Raw genomic sequence first — 20,109 nt, 5'->3', positions numbered from 1 at the left:
TTGGAAGGGGCTATCAATAATATGGAGTAGGGAGACAGAACTAGAGGATGTTCTGGAGACGTTGGGCCCTCTAGGTTTCAGGATTTATCTGACCAGGGACCTATGTGGAGGTTGTAGGTTTCTGGAAAGTTACTCTAGTGTGTAGAACCTTTGCAGAATCTTATATATTGCTCTAGGTGTTCTTTAGGATTGGTAGGAATGGTTTTGGTTGGGGTTTGGCAAGTTATGATAGGTAGCAGTATCTAATTGAAGCTTGCATAAGAGTGACCCCCAGAGTAGCCTCTTAACTCCATTTGAAATCTTTCAGCCACTGATACTTTATTAGTTACATTTCTTTCCCCCCCTTTGGTCAGGATAGAATTGCTGATCCCACAGTGCCAGGGCCAGACTGATCCCCGGGAGTCATCTCCCATGCTGCCAGGGAGACTTTCACCCCAGATGTCATGTGCCACATAGAGAGGGCGATGATTCCACCTGCAGAGTTGGGCTTAGAGGAGGACACATCTAACCAACAAAACAGGTCCTCCAGATGTAACTCTTAGGCATACATACAGGTAGGCTAAGCTTCTCTGCTATCTACAGAGTAGACAGAGAGTAAGCCTCAAGATCAAGGGCTTGGCCTATTGATTTGGGTGTCCCTAAAGTTTGACACAGTATCAGGGATTCCCTGATGGTAAAGTTTAACAGGTTCATACTTTTTCTTCCATCCCTCAAGGGGCTTTGCCAATACTTTTTGATTATCTGCTTAATATATTCTAGGATGTATCCAGGGATTACATTAACCTATACGGGTTTAAAGGCCCTCTTTCTTAATCTGGGCTCCCTGTGTCTCAATTGTCCAAATGAGCCATACAGATAGGCTGAGTTACATTATGTGCCACAGAAAATTTTAGGTTCCAGGCAAAATAAATCTTTCTTCCTTTGGCCTCAAAAGGAATGTGTGGTTCTAAAATACAGACTATGTCTTCCTTACCCTTGTGTTCCAAATTATTATAACCCTAACCTGATTGGCTTCGTTCTTATCTCTAAATACCAGGTTACATAAAACAGCCTCTCAAAATCCAGAAATAATCATTACCACTCCAGAGTAAACGTGTCTTCTATAAGAAGCTTACAATCTAGGCCCCTGTTTTTTTATAAGCATTTTCTAAAGGAGACCATAGAATAATTATTCTTTTGTTTCTGGTTTCTTTTGCCTCACCAAATGTCCCACATGTTCATTCACTTCATTGCACGTCTCACGACTTAGTTCCTTTTTGTAGTAGCACCATATTCGATCATATGTATTCACGATTGTTCGTCAATCTACTTCGCAGTCAGTGCATCCTTCAGCCACCTGCATTCTTTAGGCATCATGGATAGTGCCAAAAGTCCACAGTCCATCAACACTCTCAATTTCAGATAATTTAATTGTTCCCAAGAGAAAGATAACCAATAAACACACCCTCACCAAATAGGAAATTCAAACTCTTAACTCTAGTCCTCCCCCCAGTATTAACCTTTGCCATTGCTGTGGTAGTGCTGATATTTTCCTTTTAAACATAGTCAATAGCATGTAACAGCCGTTTTCCCCCTGTACCCTGGACTTAAACACTCTTTGTACACAAATCATACTTTTGAAGTAGTTCTTGCAAGAACTAATTTATATTTCCAGTGTTACTCAGTGGGACACACAGGTCTATTCAACCCCTATTGTTCACCTTCAATATAGTAACATTACATACAGACCCACTAGAGAACTGCCTTCTATTCTATCTATTCCCTTACATTGGAGTTCAACATCATTAGCTAATTGCTCACCCATCTCTAGCTTCTATGTATCTCTATGTCCCCTATATTCTTGTATTATAAGCCTCCAATTTTACCTTTACCATGGTCATAAAAGTGGAATCATACAGCATCTATTCTTTTGTTTCTGGCTTATTTCACTCAGCATTATATCAAGACTCATATATCTTGTCTTGTGCTTCAGGACGTCATTTCGTGTTACTGCTGTATAATATTCCATCGTATGTGTTCTAGTTTGCTAGCTGCCAGAATGCAATATACCAGAGACAGAATGGCTTTTAAAAAGGGGAATTTAATAAGTTGCTAGTTTACAGTTCTAAGGTCAAGATAATATCCCAATTAAAGCAAGTCTATAGAAAGGTCCAATCAAAGATCTCCATCCAGGGAAAGATACCTTGGTTCAAGAAGGCCAATGAGTTCAGGGTTTCACTCTCAAGTGAGAAGGCACATGGTGAACACAGTCAGGGCTTCTCTCTCAGCTGGAAGGGCACACGGCAAACATGGCATCATCTGCTAGCTTTCTCTCCTGGCTTCTGGTTTCATGAAGCTCTCTGGGAGGCATTTTCCTTCTTCATCTTCAAAGGTCACTGGCTCATGGACTCTCTGTTTTGTGGTGCTGCAGCATTCTCTGCTCTCTCCGAATCTCCTCCATTCTCCAAAATGTTTCCTCTTTTATAGGACTCCAGAAACTTATCAAGACCCACCCAAACGGGTGGAGACATGTCATCACTTAATCCAGCTTAATAACTACTCTTGACTAAATCACATCATCCAGGGAGATGATCTGATTATAGTTTCAAGCATACAGTATTGAAAAGGGAATGGGATTTTGATTAAAACAAGGCTTTTCTAGGGGACATACATCCTTTCAAACCAGCACAGTATGTATATACCACATTTTGTTAATTCAGTAGTCTGTCGATGGGCATTTGTTTTTTTCCATCTTTTGGTGATTGTGAATAATGTTGCTATGAACATTCGTGTGCAAATGTCTGTTTGTGTCATTTCTTTCAGGTCTTCTCAGTATATACCAAGTAGTAACATTGCTGGGTCATAGGGCAACTCGATATTTAGTTTCCTAAGGAACCGCCAAACTGTCTCCCATAGTGGCTGCACCATTTTATATTCATATCAGCAGTGATAAGTGTCCCAACCTCTCCACATCCTCACCAACATTTATAGTCTCCTGTTTAATAGCAGCCATTCTTATAGGTGTGAGGTGATATCTCACTGTAGTTCTGATCTGCATTTTCCTTATAGCCAAAGAAAATTAACATCTCTTGATGTGTTTTTGAGCCATTTGTATTAACTCTTCAGAAAAATGCCTATTCATATCTTTAGCCCATTGGATAATTGGGTTGTTTGTTCTTTTCTTGTTGAATTGTATGATTTCCTTATGTATACAGGATAACAAACTTTTGTCCTGTATGATTTCCAAATATTTTCTCCCATTGAGTTGGCTGCCTCTTCACCTTTTTGACAAAGTCTTTTCAGATGCAGAAGCATTTGATTTTGGGGAGTTCCAAATTATCTATTTTTTCTTTTATTGCTTATGCTTTGGGTGTAAAATCTAGGAAGCTACCTCCTATTACTAGGTCTTGAAGATGTTTCCCTACATTTTCTCCTAGAAGCTTTATGGTACTAGCTTTTATATTTAGGAATTTGATCCACGTTTGGTTAATTTTTGTATAGGTTGTAAGCGAAGAGTCCTCTTTCAATCTTTTAGCCATTGACCACCAGTTCTCCCATGCCCATTTTATTGAAAAGATTATTTTGTTTCAGTTCAGTGGATTTGGTGGACTGCTCAAAAATCAGTTGACCATAGACTTGGTGGTCTATTTCTGCACTCTTGATTAGATTCCATTGGTCAATACTTCTATCTTTGTGCCAGTACCATGCTGTTTTGAGTACTGTGGCTTTATAATAAGTTTTAAAGTTAGGGAATGTTAATCCTCCCACTTCGTTCTTCTTTTTAAGTATGCTTTTAGCTATCTGGGGTCTCTTTTCCTTCCAGATGAATTTGGTAGCTAGTTTTTCCAAGTCTTCAAAGTAGGTTGCTGGAATTCTGATTGGTACTATGTTGAATCTGTAGATCAATTTGGGTAGAACAGACATCTTAACTATATTTAACTCTCCTATCCATGAGGAGAGAATGTCTTTCCACCTTCTTTGATTTCTTTTAGCAATGTTATGTAGTTTTCTGTGTACAAGTCTTTTACATCTCTAGAAGTTCCTTCCTAATTACTTGATTCTTTTAGTTGCTATTTTAAATGGATTTTTTTCCTTAACTGACCCTCCAATTAGGGCATAGCTTGTGTATGGAAATGTTACTGATTTCTGCACATTAATTTTATATACTACCACCTTGCTGAATTTGTTTATTAGCTCAAGTAATTTTGCCATAGATTTCTCAGGATTTTCCAATATAGTATCATGTCATCATATATATTTGACTTATAACATCAAGTCAAATAATGAATGTTTTACTTCTTCCTTTCCAATTTGGATGCCTTTTATTTCTTTGTCCTGCCTGATTGTTCTAGCTAGAACTTCTAGCACAATGTTGAATAACAGTGGCAACAGTGGGTATTCTTGTCTCATTCCTGATCGTAAGGGAGAGCTTTTAGTCTTTCTCCATTGAGTACAATGCTGGCTATCAGGTTTTCATATATGCTTTTAATCATATTAAGGAACTTATCATTGATGCCTATCTTTTGAAGTGTTTTTATCAGAAAAGGATGTTGAATTTTGTCGAATACTTTTCAGCAACAATTAAAATGATCATGTGATTTTTCCCTTTCGATTTGTTAATGTGCTGCATTAAGTTAATGATTTTCTTGTGCTGAACCATCCTTGCATTACGGGTATAAACCCCACGTGGTCGTGGTATATAATTCTTTTAATGTGTTGTTGGATTTAATTTGCTAATATTTTGTTGAGAGCATCTATGTTCATTAGGAGATGGGCCTGCAGTTTTCCTTTCCTATAGTTTACCCAGTTTTGATATTAAAATGATATTTGCTTCATAAAATGAGTTAGGTATCTTTACCCAGTTTTGGTATTAAAATGATATTTGCTTCATAAAATGAGTTAGGTAGTGTTCCTTTCTCCTTGATTTTTTGGAAAAATCTGAGCAGGATTTCTGTGTACAAGTTGTTTGATGATAGTTCTTTTTGGAATGTTTGATAAAATTCCCCTGTGAAGCCATCTGGCCCTGGGCTTTTCTTTGTAGGAAGATTTCTGATGACTGAATCTCTTTACTTGTGATGGTTTGTTGAGATCTTCTATTTCTTCCTGAGTCAGTGTAGTGTGTGTGTGTGTTTCCAGGAATCTGTTCATTTCCTCCAAGTTGTTCATAGGATCTTGTTACGATTTCTTCTATTCCTTCAGGATCTGTGGTAATGTACCCCTTCTCATTTCTGATTTTGTTCATCTGCATCTTCTCTCTTTTTTTCTTTGTCACTCTTACTAGTGGCCCATCAATTGTATCAATTTTCTCAAAGAACCAATTTTTGGTTTTATTGATTCTTTCTATTTTTCTTTTGTTCTCACATTCATTTAATTCTACTTTAATCTTTGTTATTTCCCTTCTTCCATTTGCTTTGGGGTTAGTTTGCATTTCTTTCTCAAGTTCTTCCAGGTGAGCAGTTATGTCCTGATTTTTGCTCTTTCTTGTTTTATAATATAGACATTTAGGGCAATAAATTTCCCTCTCAGCACAGCCTTTGCCACATCCCATAAGTTCTGATATGTGTCCTTTTTTGTTTCTTATGAAGTCTTTACATTTAAAGTCTACTTTGTCTGATATTAGTATAGCTATTCCTGCTTTTTTTGGTTACAACTTGCATAGAACATTGTTTTCCATCCTTTCACTTTCAGTCTATTTGCATCCTTGTGTCTAAGATGAATCTCTTGTAAGCAGCATATAGCTGGATTTTATGTCTTAATCCATTCTGTCAATCTGTATCTTTTAATTGGTAAGTTCAGTCCATTAACATTCAAAGTTGTTACTGTAAAGGCATTTCTTGAATCCATCATCTTATCTTTTGGATTTTATTTGTCAGATCTATATATTCTTTTCCCTCTTTCTCTTCTTATTCTTTAAGTTACTCTTACTGGGACTCTTCAATTCTGTGCCCTCCTACAGACCTCCCTCTCCTGTCTTTATTTTCAACTGGCAGAACTACCTTTAGTATTCCTCGTAGGGCTGGTCTCTTGTTGATAAATTCTTTCAGGATTTGTTTGTCTGAAAAAATTTTAATTTCTCCCTCAGTTTGAAGGACAATTTGGCTGGGGGGAGAATTCTCAACTGGAAGTCTTTCTCTTTCAGGATTCTAAATATATCATTCACTGCCTTGTTGCCTTCATGGTGCCAGCTGAGTAGTATGAACTCAGTCTTATGTGGTTTCCTCTGTATGTAGTAGATTGCTTTTCTCTTGTAGTTTTCAGAATTTTCTGTTTCTCTTCCACACTTGACAGACTGATCAGTATGTGTCTTGGGGAAGGCTGTTGGGATTTATTCTATTTGGAGTTTGTTCAGCTTCTTTGACTTGTATGTTTATGCCTTTTATGAGGGTTGGGAAGTTTTCCCCCATTATATCCTTCACTAATCTTCCTAGCCCTTTAGTCTTCTCTTCTTCTGGGGCACCAATGATTCTTATATTTGTGAACTTTGTTTTGTCCAGCATTTCCCTGAGGATCCAATTCAAATTTTTCTCTTTTTTTGCCATTTGCTCGAAATCAGTTGTCCTGTCCTCTAGTTCACTTATTCTTTCTTCTGCCTCTTCAAATCTGCTGTTGTGTGTCTCTAGTATGTTTTTCATTTGGTCTACAGAAACTTTAATCTCTGTGATATCTGTTATTTTTCTATTTATTCCTTCAAATTCCTCTTTATGCTCTTCTAGTGTCATCTTGATCTCTTTTATGTCATTAGCCATCCCAGTTATTTCATTTAATAGAGTTATATGAACAACTTCAATTAGTTGTTCCAACATCTGTGTCTCCTCTGGTGTTTTAATTTGGTAGTTAGGCTGGGCTATATCTGCCTGCATTGTGATATGCTTAGTGATCTTCTGTTGTTTTCACTGCATATCTTGATTGATTTACTTTGGAAGTTGATTTCCTTCAGTAGTCTAAAGCCTTGTGTTTGCAGGATGGATGTGTACAGGATACAGGGCAAGGGGCGGGGCACAACAGTGTAGTGATGCCTTGCAGCTCCGGTATAGGTACAGTTTGGGGATGCTACACAGGTGCCTGTGAACATGGGTGCCCAGTGGCCAGGGAGAATATAGCTATGTGGGTACACTGGCCTGCAGTTGTGGCCCTGGTGTGCGCTGATCTAGGGCACAGGGCCCTTCGTGCGCTGTGCAGAGCTATGGCAGCAGGTTGCCGTTAGGTCTGTATGGGCTGGGGACATTGTGACCTGGCTGTGCAGATTAGCGCTTTCCCAGAGCTGGGGGGCATGACTAGGGGTTGTTACATGCATGGGTCTAGGAGTGACATAAAGTGATGTACCAAGCATAAAACTCTAGTGGAGTGGTGGGTGGGGCTGTGCAACTGTATAGGCTGGGGGCAGGTGTAGCCTGGGTATGGAGGTAAGCACCTACTGCCTTTATGTGCTGGTGGCAGCCTGCAGGGAGCAGTTAGGGGGAGGTAGTGCTCGGGAGGGGTGTAGGAAAGGTGGGTTGGGCTGCACTTGGAGTGGGGGTGTGGGGCAGGTACATGTGCAAGGGGTTGGCAGGGCAGGGGTGCTTGGAGTGTGGGGAGTGGGGGCAGGTGACAGGGTTCAGGTGTGTGGGGTATAGGGTAAGTCACAGGTTGTGGGGCTGTGCTGGTGAGGGTAGTGTGTTCAAGGAATGCAGCTTGGCTTATTTCTTAGTCCCCGTCTCCCCTTCCGTGTACTTCCAAGGGCTCTGGGCTTCTGTGTTAAGCTATTTGCACCAGTTGGCCAGTCTCTGGTTCTCTGCTTCTCAGTTCCTCAGCTCTTTTTTTTTCATGGGCAGGCACCAGGAATTGAACCTGGGTCTCCAGCACGGCAGGCAAGAACTGTACCTTCTGAGCCTCCATGGCCCACCCAGTTCCTCAGCTTTTGCAACCAGGGCACCCAAACTTTTAAACATCACAGTTAAATTCTGATTTCTGGTTAGGCAGATGCGAAAAATGGATGAGTCAGAGGTTTTGAGGCTAGGAGAAGTCCAGAACTGCAGTCTCAGCAAAGCAATGCTTTCTCCTCAGGGGTCCATAGCATTCTTGAGTAGTCCATGAGCACACCTGGGATTTTCTGCCTTGGGTCACAAGGCCATGTCCACTTCATTTTTTTTTTTTTTTGGCATGGGCAGGCACTGGGAATCAAACCCAGGTCTCCAACATGGCAGGCGAAAACTCTGCCACTGAGCCACCATTGCACCACCCCTCCCCTAACCCTTTTAAATAGAAATCTCATGGTTTAATTTCTCTATAGTGGGTAAAACAATTCTGACTCTTGGAACATTAAGCAGAGTTAAGACAAGAGATAATATACTAAAAGCAGATGGATTAAATTATATTATAAACATTGAGAATGCTGGCCCTTCCCACTTATCTCCCAGGATGCTGTCAGTCAGGTTTAGAACTTTTTGAAAGAAACTTGGAAGAATTTGTTACGAGATTCCACTCAACCCAAGAGAAAAGTCCTCCAATGAAATAGCGCTCAAACCAATTCACAATGAAATACATACATGGTAGCAGGCACATAGATTTTGTAAATGCTTTTTAAATTTTTAATTATGAGCAGATAACCAAGACTCATTAAATTGTTTGAGGAAAGCATCTAATACTCAAAACAGTGACCAAAACAAACAAAAATGAAAAGCAATTTGGATGAAACAGACCAAGTAGGGAGAAGGAAACAAATCATTACTCTCAGTAGGATAAGATATAGAATCAACAAAACAAGAACTGAATGTCATAAAAAAAGAACACCACAAAATAAAAAGGACCTCCTGGAAATAAAAATAAAACAGCAGAAAGAAAAAGTTCTACAGAAGACTTGGAAGATAAATTTGAGGAAATCTTCCAGAAAGTAGACCCTAAAGACTGAAGAAAGAGTATATAAGAAAAAAACTTTTTAAATTATAGGGCCAACTGATGAGTAGAAATGGCAGGAGGAAGTCATCCAAAACAAAACAAAAACAAAAAAGCCATCCAGAAACGAAGGATATAAGCTTCCAAATTGAAAAGACTCCAAAAAGTATCTAGAATACTATATTGCAATTAGTTCCACACTTAGGAATATTACCGTAAGTTTTCTAAAAAATGAGAGAGAAAGTCAAACTTCTAAAGAGATAAAATCTGGTCCAATACAAAAGTTAGGAGTAAGAATTGCTATGGACTTTTTAACAAATCACCCTGTAGGCTAGAAACAATGGAACAATGCCTTCAAAATTCTGGGGAAAAATGGTTTCCAACAAAGAATTCCAATCTAATCAAATTCATCTCAAGTGTGAGGCAAACTGGATACAATTTAAGATATGCAAATTCTCAAAAATTGCCTCTGATGTATCCTAGAAGTTATTAAAGGATATTGTCTATCAAACGAGGGAATAAATCCTGAAAGAGGAAGATAAATGATCTAGTAGGGAGAGATGAAGGCAATTTCCAGGATGCAAGAAAAGGAAGATACTAGCATGACAGCTGTGTACCTGACCTAGAAAGCAATCAGTTCAGAGTGGTGCAGGTCAAAAGGCCCCAGAAGAGTTTTCTTCTAGGTGAAATTACTACAGTATCTACCATATTTAAAACTATTAAGAAGACTCTGGGACCTGTTCTGTAGCTGACTGTTGAAGTGTGCTTTGAAAATTATTGCTTTGTTTCTTTCTTTTATTTGTATATATATGTTATATTTTATAACAACAACAACAAAAAAATGGTTTTAAAAAAACCATAGGCAGCTATATTAGATATAGTAATATTAGACAAAATAAATTCCTGAAATAAAAAAATTATTAACAAGAAATTTATGGTTATAACTTGGGAATACGTCGGGCTGAATAAGTGAACTAGTTGAATTTCATAGAAACTTAAGCAATTTTTAAAAGAGTAATGATAGTTATTAACTCCATAAAAAAAAAGGTGCTAGATAGAAAAATTATGCTACATGGCAAAGTGTTCCTGTAGGCCTAACAATGTAAATATTTATCTAATGAAAATTTCCTGAGCAAAAGGCAGAAAGGAAGTCTAACTAATATAAGTATCAGTGGCAGAGAGAGTTCAAATAGAGTTGAAAGGCTACTCTGGATGTTGCTCTTATGCAAGCTTCAGTTAAACATAGCTACCTATCCATTCCAGCCAATCTTAAAGAACCCCTAGGGCAATATAAAAGACTCCACAAGGGTTCCACGCATTTTCCAAAAACCTACAACCTACAGATGAGTAGCTTGTCCAGATAAGTCCTGAAACCTAGTGGGCCCAGCCTCTCCAGAATATCAGATAGTTCCATCTTCCTACCCCATACTATTGACAGCCCCTTTCAACATGAAAAATTTAGAATGGCCATAGCCCAAATACCCCTAAAGAGAGGGATGGAAAGATCAAAGGTGATAATGGAGTTATACAGTGAAGACAGGATTTAACAAATGAAGATGAATGCTGTATCATTAAATTGATACCTCTTTTAGTCACCAGTATCTTAGAGCAGTTAGAAGTAAAAACCTAAAATTGTGGAATTGTAACCATGCCAAACTCTGAAATCTGTTCTACAACTAATTATGGTGCAGAGCTTTGAAATTTATTTTTTTTGTATATATGCTATTTTTCACAAAAAAAGAAGGAAAAAAGGTCAAATGTGATGATAAAAAAAAATTTAAGCCTTCTAGCTTCCTATATTCTGGAGCACCTGGAAGGAAAAAAATCTGAGAGGATCATATGGTAGCCCATGACAAACTCTGAGATCTGTCCTGTAACTACTTTTTGAAGAGTGCTTTGAAAACTTTGTTTTTTATTTTTTTGCTTTGTATATATGTTATAGTATACAATAAAAAAGTTAAAAAATATATTTATCTAATGAAAATTGTTATAACTACAGTACGAAGATTGAGAATGGGAAGTTATGTACCTGCGAGGGCATGGAGTAAAAGAAAGCTAAACCCTAAAGTTTTAAATGGGAAATTAATAGATAATGCTTTTAAAAAAGAGTAAGTATCTAAGCATATAACTTAGCTATATGGATAAGTACCCAAAGTATTTGCTACACTAACAGAAAGTAGTTATCTTTGGTAAGTGGGAAATGGAATGAGGCATGAGGGTCAAGGATTACATTTTTATTAATAACCCTTACAGAAATATTTGACACATTAAATTATGTACATGCATAATTTTCAGAGAAAAAAATAAAAATTAAAAAAAAAGCCAGTTCAAGCCTTACTTTGTAAAATAAAAAAATCAAGCAATGTTCTTATATATTTGCATTTATGCAATTGGATTTTTCAAAAGGGTAGGAATGTTGCCACAATTATCAGGATTATTTTCTCAGTCTTAAAAAAGCAAAACTAACACTAACTTATACTTTTCAATGTAAATAGAAAAATCCTAAAAAAATAACTTTCACATCCAGTAAAATGTCATTATATAAAAGCTTACTCTTACTTGGATAGTGAGGCTATGAATGAAATCATAATCACGTTGTTAATAGGGATTTCTCTAACAGTAGGTCTAAAACACAACTATAATCTTAGAACATTTATAAGCTTTTTTTTCTTGGACAGTTTGGTTCAAATGACCACTAATTCCTATCATAGTTTGGCTAAATAGAACAGGCTCAGGAAAATTTATAGTTTAGAAATTTCCCCCTTAATATAATATTCATATTGTCACGGTTTGCTGTTTAAAGCTAGAATGTCCAAATGGGCTTATTTATTTTTATGGTGAGTTATTTCAAGGTGGTTTAATTAAACTGCGGTTATCTGTATAGTTAAACAGGCATTTACTTACAGAAAAAAAAAAAAAAAAGAACAATTAGCAGTTGACTCCACAAAGACCATCCATCAGTTACATTAGAAATTTTTCTCTTACCATTCTGTATGAGTTGAACATGACCTCCCAATAGCCAGAAGAGAGAATCAGCCACAATTTGGAAAAAGTGTAGTAATTCATCTTTTTCTTCACCCTTAACACAAAAGACAAACCCAATTTATTCTTCTGTAATTTGCTTTATTAAAAAATGACTTCTCTCTGGGGAATCAGGATCTGGTTTCTGGATCTAGATTAGATATTTATGAGGTAAATGATCCTGTAGCCTTTAATTTCTTACCTTGTAAAACCCTGGGATTACAGGCTAGTAATACCTAGTCTATTTGCTAAAAATGATTATTATCCAAATCAAATGAGACAAAATAAATAGTATAAGAACTATAAGTTAGATACGCAAGGATTTCTTAACACTGGCTATGCATCAGAATCACCTATGGAGTTTTTTAATACACCCATGCACTAGCTATACTCCAAACATACTAAATCTGAATCTCCATGGCAAAAGTAGACATTTGTATTTTCACAGTTAGGTGGGTGATTTGGCTGTGCAGCCAGGGTTGAAAATCACTGAAATATGCAAATATAAGATATCAGCAAGTAAGGTGTTATTAATAGTGCATTTCAGTTCCAGCTTCTACTCTATGACTCTTCATTCCATGAGAGTAGGGATCATGTCCATTTAGCTCACCACTATACACAGTGCCTAGAACAGTCATAACATACAGTAAATGTTCAAGTAGTATTTATTCAATAAGTGATGACAATTTTTTCTGAAAGTACAGTAACAAATTATTCTAGATTAGAGTATCACAATGGGAGGTAACAAACACATATTTATTTTTTACTAGTTGTTATTTAGGGGCTATGTAACATTGGTAGAAAGTTGTTCTGGATGTTTTTATTGCAATACAAAGTATGAATGAAAACAGCAAAAATATGACTGCTATGATTATTCTTCATAATAATTATTTTCTTCCTATTATTCTAGCACACAAGAGTTAGAGAAGTGCTTAATAAATACATATCAGCTGACTTAAACCTACTAGCAACAAAATAATCATAAGAAACTTCACTTGAGCTCAATAGTCGCTTTAGTCCAGTAAATTCCCTTTGCCAATTTCACTGACCATCACAGCAGAAAGAACATGGTAATCCCAACTTTTCTCAATTTCAAAGGATAGTGCTGAATTCCTAGACTCCCTAATTTCTTTAAAAATCACATTAAATATGTTACCCTTAAATTCACGGCTCCTGAAGTTTGATTAAGAGTCAATAGATATTCCTTTAAATCACTTCAAAATTCTAGAACAGGTTTTTTCTACTCTGATTTGTTTTTCAAACCTGTTTTACAGTTTAGACCAGAATATCCTCTAATGTCCCACCATGTAACATATCACCTATAAACTAATCAATTAAAATAAAAATCTGGTTGGGAAGCTCCTTGGTAGACAGAACTAATTTAAAAAGTCAGTTTTTTGCCATGTCCTTTTTATCCCAGTTTTAATTTTGCCCTGTGGTCAAGTGGCCCTACTTTTTTTCTAGCTGATTTACTCCCTCTTATGTTACTAAAGAACCTTTAATCTCTATACAAATACAATAATAAAGAATGAAAGTATTAGGAAAATTACTAAAGGACTATATAAGTGAAAAGAATATAATTAATTATATTCTCCTTTGAAGTGGGAATATTAAATAAAAGTGATCTGTAGGAAAGATAAAGCCAGCATATGGGCCTGAACTCTTCATTAGATAGAAATAATTTTACAAATTAGAAAACTGAGGTACAGTGAAAATAAGTGATTTGACTAAGTACTCAGAACTAGCTTGTGGCACAGCAAGAAAAAAAGAAGTCCAACACAACTTCCCATAGTTCATGCTGCTTCAATTGACCTGAATTAAATTAAATCTAGCAATATTTAATTATTTATTTCATAAATAACTGAGTTAATTTCTCTTCCAGTATTTCTTATACTCAATTCACTATGTGTCCATATTGTTCCACCTCTAGTTCAATTCATATTTTTAATTTATTTTTTGTGTGTGAATTAAAAATAAACTTGTTTTACTTCCCCTATAACAAATATCTAGTGATCACATCTACTTAATTAGTCTGGGAGTTCTATGTCTATTTTTTAAATACTGAAAGCAACTCAAGTGGAACTAAATATCCCATGGCAATTGCTTTAATTCTTCATAATTCACAAAAGTCATAAGTCTGTTCAATCTCTTATGTAACAGCAGGACCAAACGTATAATCAGTGAGGAACTCTTTCACGGTAAAGGGGGTTCAGCCTTGTAGAATTATCACTATATAAATTCTAAGATAAACCTTTACTCTCTTTCTTAATGCTTAAAGTACTTTCTAGCACTTAAAGGGCAAAGATAGTTTGCAAATTATTACAATATACTGACTACTCCCAAGTACAACTCTCTGCAGTACTTATTTTTGGTTTCCCAATTACGGTGCTCAATGAGGAAACATCATAGAAAATCAGCCGCCAGAGAAATGAGAGCAAAATAGTTCTGTTGGATTTCCCAATGTGAAGTTGAAAAACCGGATCTAAACTAGAAACCCAAGACAAGAGAGAATTATGAGATTAACCTGGACTCAGCAAGGCCTGGTAGTTAAAGTCAAGGTAACACTAAAGAAGTAAGCTTTTAGCCACAAAACAACTTGAAGATAGAGCACAAAGGAGACAGTAAACAGCTTCTAAGAAAAAAAAAAACAACAAGCAACAGATTGATCAATGATTGACATGTACAAAGAAAAGATGAACAGAAATTTTAAGAGAGATTACAAAATTTACCCATCAAATGCATGCTGTATGACAAAAGATGGCCATGAGTAAGGTGCAAGGAGGCCCAGGCAATCAGAATGTAAATGAAGAAAAAGGGTCAAGCCAAAAAATCTAGCCAGAAGCTTCAGATAAGACTTAAGAAGACCCAAATCTGAGACTGAATAGGTAATAAACTGGAAACTATTGGATGAAGGTGGAAGAAAAAAGCAACTTATGCAAAAAGGGTCTTATAATTCATAAAATCTTCTCAAAACTAGAAAATTCTGTTTTAAAGTAGCTAAAGAATACAATAAGTATCTAAGAATAGATAAGTATCTAATTATTCATTTTTAATATTTTACTCAGATATAGTGATTAATGATTAATAATTATCCTTTTATTAGTCTTCTTTTTAAGAGAAAAAGTATAAATGGAGTATCATGCTAAATTCTCAATTATTTACTAGAGAATAGCCTACCTGTACAGCCCAGTTATCCCAACAGAAACATAATTCAGGCCACATATAAAATTTTAAACTCCCCCATAGAAACACTAAAAAGTAAAAAGAAACATTTGCACACTGATGTTCATAGTAGCATCATTCACAATTACCAAAAGATGGAAACAATACAAATGCCCATCAACAGACAAGTGAATTAACAAAATGTGGTATATATATATGATGGAATATTATGCAGCAGTTAAGACGAAATGACATCCTGAAGCACATGACAAGATGGATGAGCCTTGAGAACATAATGCTGAGTGAAATAAGCCAGACACAAAATGATAGATTCTATATGACTCCACTTTTATGACCATGGTAAAGGTAAAACCGGAGGATTACAAAATAGAATATAGGGAACTCAGAGATACATAGAAACTAGAGATGGGTGAATGGTTAGCTAATGAGGTTGAACTCAAATGTAAGGGAACAGATAAAAGTGAAGGCGGTTGACTAGTGAGTGTATAAGTAATATTACCATATTGAAGGTGAACATGATTGAAAGGGGTTGTACAGATCTATGTGTCCCACTGATTAACACTATAAATATAAATAAGTTCTTGTATGAACTACTTCAAAGGTATGATTCTTCTATAAAGAATGTTTAAGTTTAGGGTACAGGGGGAAAACTGCTATTGCATGTTATGGGTTATGTTTAAGAGGGTGTGTTTATTGGTCATCTTTCTCTTGGGAACAATTAAATTATCTAAAATAGAGAGTGTCGATGGACTGTGGACTGGGCATTATACACGATGCTTAAAGAATGCAGGTGATTGAAGGATACACTGACTGAGTAGATTGGCGAACAATGGTGTATACATATGATTGCTAATTGTGGTGCTACAAAAAGGAACGAAGCTGTAAAGCATGCAACATTGTGAATGAACCTGTGGGATTGCGTGAGGTAAAATAAGTCAGAAACAAAACAGCAATTATTGTATGGTTTCCTTTAGAAAATGCTTTCAAGAAAACAGGGACCTAGATTGTAAGCTTTTACAGCAATCATATTTAGTCTGGTGTGGTAATTATTATTTCTGGATTTTGAGAGGCTGTTTTATATATATGTATAGCTTGGTATTTAGAGATAAGAACAAAGTCTATCAGGTTGGGATTAAAGTAACTCAGAACATAAGGGTAAGAAGACATTGTCTATATTTTAGAACCTCTCCTAGTCTTTGAGACCAAAGGAAGAAAGGTTTATTTTGTTCAAAATCTAAATTCTCTGTAGTATAAAATCTAACTCAACCTGTCTGGATAGCTCATTTAAACAACTGAAATAAAAATGTGAATGAGGGCCTTTAATCCTGCATAGCTTAATGTAGCCTGGATACATCCTAGAATATATTAAGCAGATAATCAGAAAGCATTGGCAAAGTCCTTTGAGGGATGGGAGAAAAAATATGGAACTATTAAACTTTACCACGGGGGAAACACCTGATACTGTGTCAAACATTAGGGACACCCAAATCAATAGGCCAAGCCCTTGATCTTGAGGCTTGCTCTTGTGAGGCTTATATGTGTAGTGGAGAAGCTTAGCCTACCTAAATGTAGGCCTAAGAGTTACTTCTGGGGGACCTCTTTTGTTGCTCAGATGAGGCCTCACTCTCTCTAAGCCCTATTCTGCAAATGAAATCATTGCCTTCCCCACTACGTGGGACATGATATCCAGCGGTGAAATTCTCCCTGGCAGCATGGGAGATGACTTACAGGGATAAGTCCAGCCCTGACACCATGGGATCAACAATGCTATCCTGACCAAAAGTGGGAAAAGAAGTGTAACTATTAAGGTATCAGTGGCTGAGAGAGCTCACAGAGTTGAGAATTTACTCTGGAGGTCACTCTTAGGGATGCTCCAGTTAGACATTGTTACCTATCATAACTTGTCAAACCCTAACCAAAACCATTCCTGTCAATCTTAAAGAACACGCAGGGTAATTTATAAGATTCCAGAAAGGTTCCATGCACCAGGGTAACTTTCCAGAAACCTACAACCTACAGATGGGTCCCTAGACCAGATAAGTCTTGAAACCTACAGGGCCCAGCCTCTCCAAAACACCAGCTAGTTCCATCTCCCTACCCCATATTATTAACAGCCCCTTCCAAAATGGAAAAGTTAGAATGGACATAGCCCAAAGAGCCCTAAAAAGTGGGAGAAAGATCAAAGGTAATGGTAGAATTATACAGAGAAGGTAGGGTTTAACAAATGAGTATGACTGCTGATTATTACATTGATACCTTTTCTAGTCTCCAGTATCTTAGAGCAGCTAGAAGTAAAAACCTAAAATTGTGGAATTAAAACCCATACCAAACTCTGAAATCTGTTCTATAACTAATTGTTGTACTATGCTTTGAAAACTACTGCTTTTTTGTATATATGTTATTTTTCACAAAAAACAAAAAAAAAGTTGTGATGATTAAAAAAATATACATTTATTCCTTGTAGCCTCCAATGTACTGGAGTAGCTAGAAGGAAAAATCTGAGATGATAGTATGGCAGTCCATGACAACCTCTGGGATCCGTCCTGTAACCACTTGTTGAAGAGAGCTTTGAAAACTATTGCTTTTTTCTTTCTTTGCTTTGTTTATATGTTATATTATACAATAAAAATGTTAAAAAAAAAGTAAAAAGAAACAGAAATAATTTTAATATATTGTATTTAACCCATTAAATCCAAATATTATCATTTTAACATGGAATCAATATTAAACATTTTTTTTAGTACAACATCTTTGAAATCTGTGGATATCTTACACATACTGGAAATCAAAATTTAGATGCTAAATTTTCACTGGAAATATTTCATGTGCATTTAGAGTTCATAAAATTTACCATTAAAAAAAAGGAGATTCACATACTCAAATTGTTCCAAACATCCTTAAAGGTTTCCCCATAAATGAATCAATTATCAACTTTTAAATTTAAACTAATTCAAATTAAATAAATTTTCAAAACTTAGTTCCTCAGTTACAAAAGCCACATTTTAAGTACTCAATTGTTACATGGGACTATTGACTACCACATTGGGCTGTGCAATAGATCATAAGGCCATAAACCAGACATAGCTACCTAAATTATATAAACTGCAGGCAGAGCACCTAGTAAATTTAGCTAAGATGACCAATGTCACATATAAAAATAAAAATTGTTTTTCTCAATTCCTGATCATGCTGTTTTCCCCATTTATCTAGCATGTTGAGCCACAGTTCTTCAATTTGTCCATATAAATCTCATCCATTTTGGCCAGCTTTAAGGCTCTGGATTTAGTCTTTAGAGATATTATCTCTCTATACTGTATCCTTCAGAAAGCTCATTCTCCATCACTTTCCTCCATTAGTGTTTAACTAGTATTCATACAAGAGGACATCTCTCTCTTTAGCCACCGTCCCGACCTTTCAATCAAACTTCAATCTCATATTTCTAAATTGGACATTTCCACTAGGTAATTTAACTAATTTCAAATATATATAATTTCCCCATTCAGTTTCTACCTTTCGCTTACTGCTTCTGTTAAGTTTCTCTCAAGCCTGAATCCATAAAGTCAGCTCAGACTCACCCTTAAAATATTACATAAAAGCTGTATCTGATACATCTATTACATTCTTTCAAGGTTTCTTTATCATAGTATTTCACTTAAGATAATCTTTTTCCAAGGCTCCAGCTTAATCAGGACCCTCATTGCCTCAGTATTAGCTTGCTGTAATAATCGAAATATTCTTTTCTTCTTCCACTCTAACCACCAAATTATTTTGTATTCCCCAAAGCTTCTCCATTAATTTGTAGAATAAATTTCAAATTCTTTTTGAAATTCTATGCCCTCACAATCTTGCCTCACCTTATTTAATCTTTCAATATTTTTGAACTACAGTCCTATAACTAAGTCTGGTAAGTATACACACTAGAATTCAAAAATGCTATTATTTTTCTTTCCTGGTCTTTTCCATTTTCCTGCCTAGAATACCCTCATATTTCCACAGCTCACCCTTTCTTTGGGCAGATACAGCTCTATTTTTTTCATAAAGCTTTTTCTAATCACTTTTGTTCACACAGGTTGCTCCCTCCTCTCACTCTTTATAAAATTTGTTTTTCCATAAGTTATATAATTCCTTTGATTGTTATTCAATTTTTAGTTCTTTAACTTATATCATCAATAAAAATTTAAATATCTTACATAAGTTAAACAATTAGAGCACTATAAAATTCTGGCTTCTCATAATAAAAAAGTAGAATATCTCACCATCGCTCTTGGGTGGGCATATTTTTTTCTGTAGAGTACTAAATAACATATTATTATTTTAGGATTTAGTCTCTGTAGCAACCCCTTAATTCTGCCAGTATAATGTGAAAGCAGCTGTTATGGTTAAATTCATGTGTCAACTTGGCCAGGTGATGGTGCCCAGTTGTCTGGTCAAGCAACCACTGGCTGAACTGTTACTGCAAGGCCATTTGTGGCTGGTTAATAAACGAGAAGGCTGGTTTATTAAATCATCAGCATAATGACTGCATCCATGGCTGACTGCAACTGTAATTGGCCAAGGGGAGTGTCTTCTGCAATGAGTGACATTTAATCTAATCAATCCAAGGTTTTAAATGAGAGGTGAGAAGAGAGAATCCATCTCTCTCCGCTTCAGCCAGCCAGCTTCTCCTAGGGGATTCACTGAAGACCTTCATCAGAGCTGTTGTTCACAGCCTGCCCTATGGAATTTGAACTTGTGCATCCCTACAGCTGTGCGAGACACTTTTATAAAATCACATCTTTACAGATATCTCCTGTTGGTTCTATTTCCCTAGAGAACCCTAACTAATACAGTAGCCACAGACAATACGTAACAAATGGGCATCGATGTATTTCAATAAAACGGTATTTAAAAAAAGGGCACCTGGCTGGATTTAGCTCATAGGCCATAGTTTGTTGACTCATGCTTCTGCTGATAACTGACTCTTAAAAATAAATAAATAAATAAAACCAATTGTTTGAAGGCATTGGAGAATAATCAAAAGTATTAAGAAATCGCAGGATATGACCTGAAATAAAA

General features: G+C 36.2%; 1 protein-coding gene across 3 annotated transcripts in view; it reads right to left on the bottom strand.

The window, feature by feature from the left end:
• Positions 1 to 20,109, bottom strand: part of IQCB1 (IQ motif containing B1) — a 104,675-nt gene that overhangs the window by 76,576 nt on the left and 7,990 nt on the right. For all 3 annotated transcript variants that reach the window (XM_077118181.1, XM_077118179.1, XM_077118180.1), the window contains one exon: positions 11,836 to 11,929. In XM_077118181.1, the coding sequence (XP_076974296.1) occupies positions 11,836 to 11,929 (94 nt within the window). The remainder of the gene's footprint in view (positions 1 to 11,835; positions 11,930 to 20,109) is intronic.

Source organism: Tamandua tetradactyla, chromosome 10 (assembly GCF_023851605.1).
Source record: "Tamandua tetradactyla isolate mTamTet1 chromosome 10, mTamTet1.pri, whole genome shotgun sequence".
Classification (NCBI taxonomy): Eukaryota; Metazoa; Chordata; class Mammalia; order Pilosa; family Myrmecophagidae; genus Tamandua; species Tamandua tetradactyla.
Note: the sequence above shows the minus strand (reverse complement) of the source record. Positions and strands in the feature narration are given on the sequence as shown.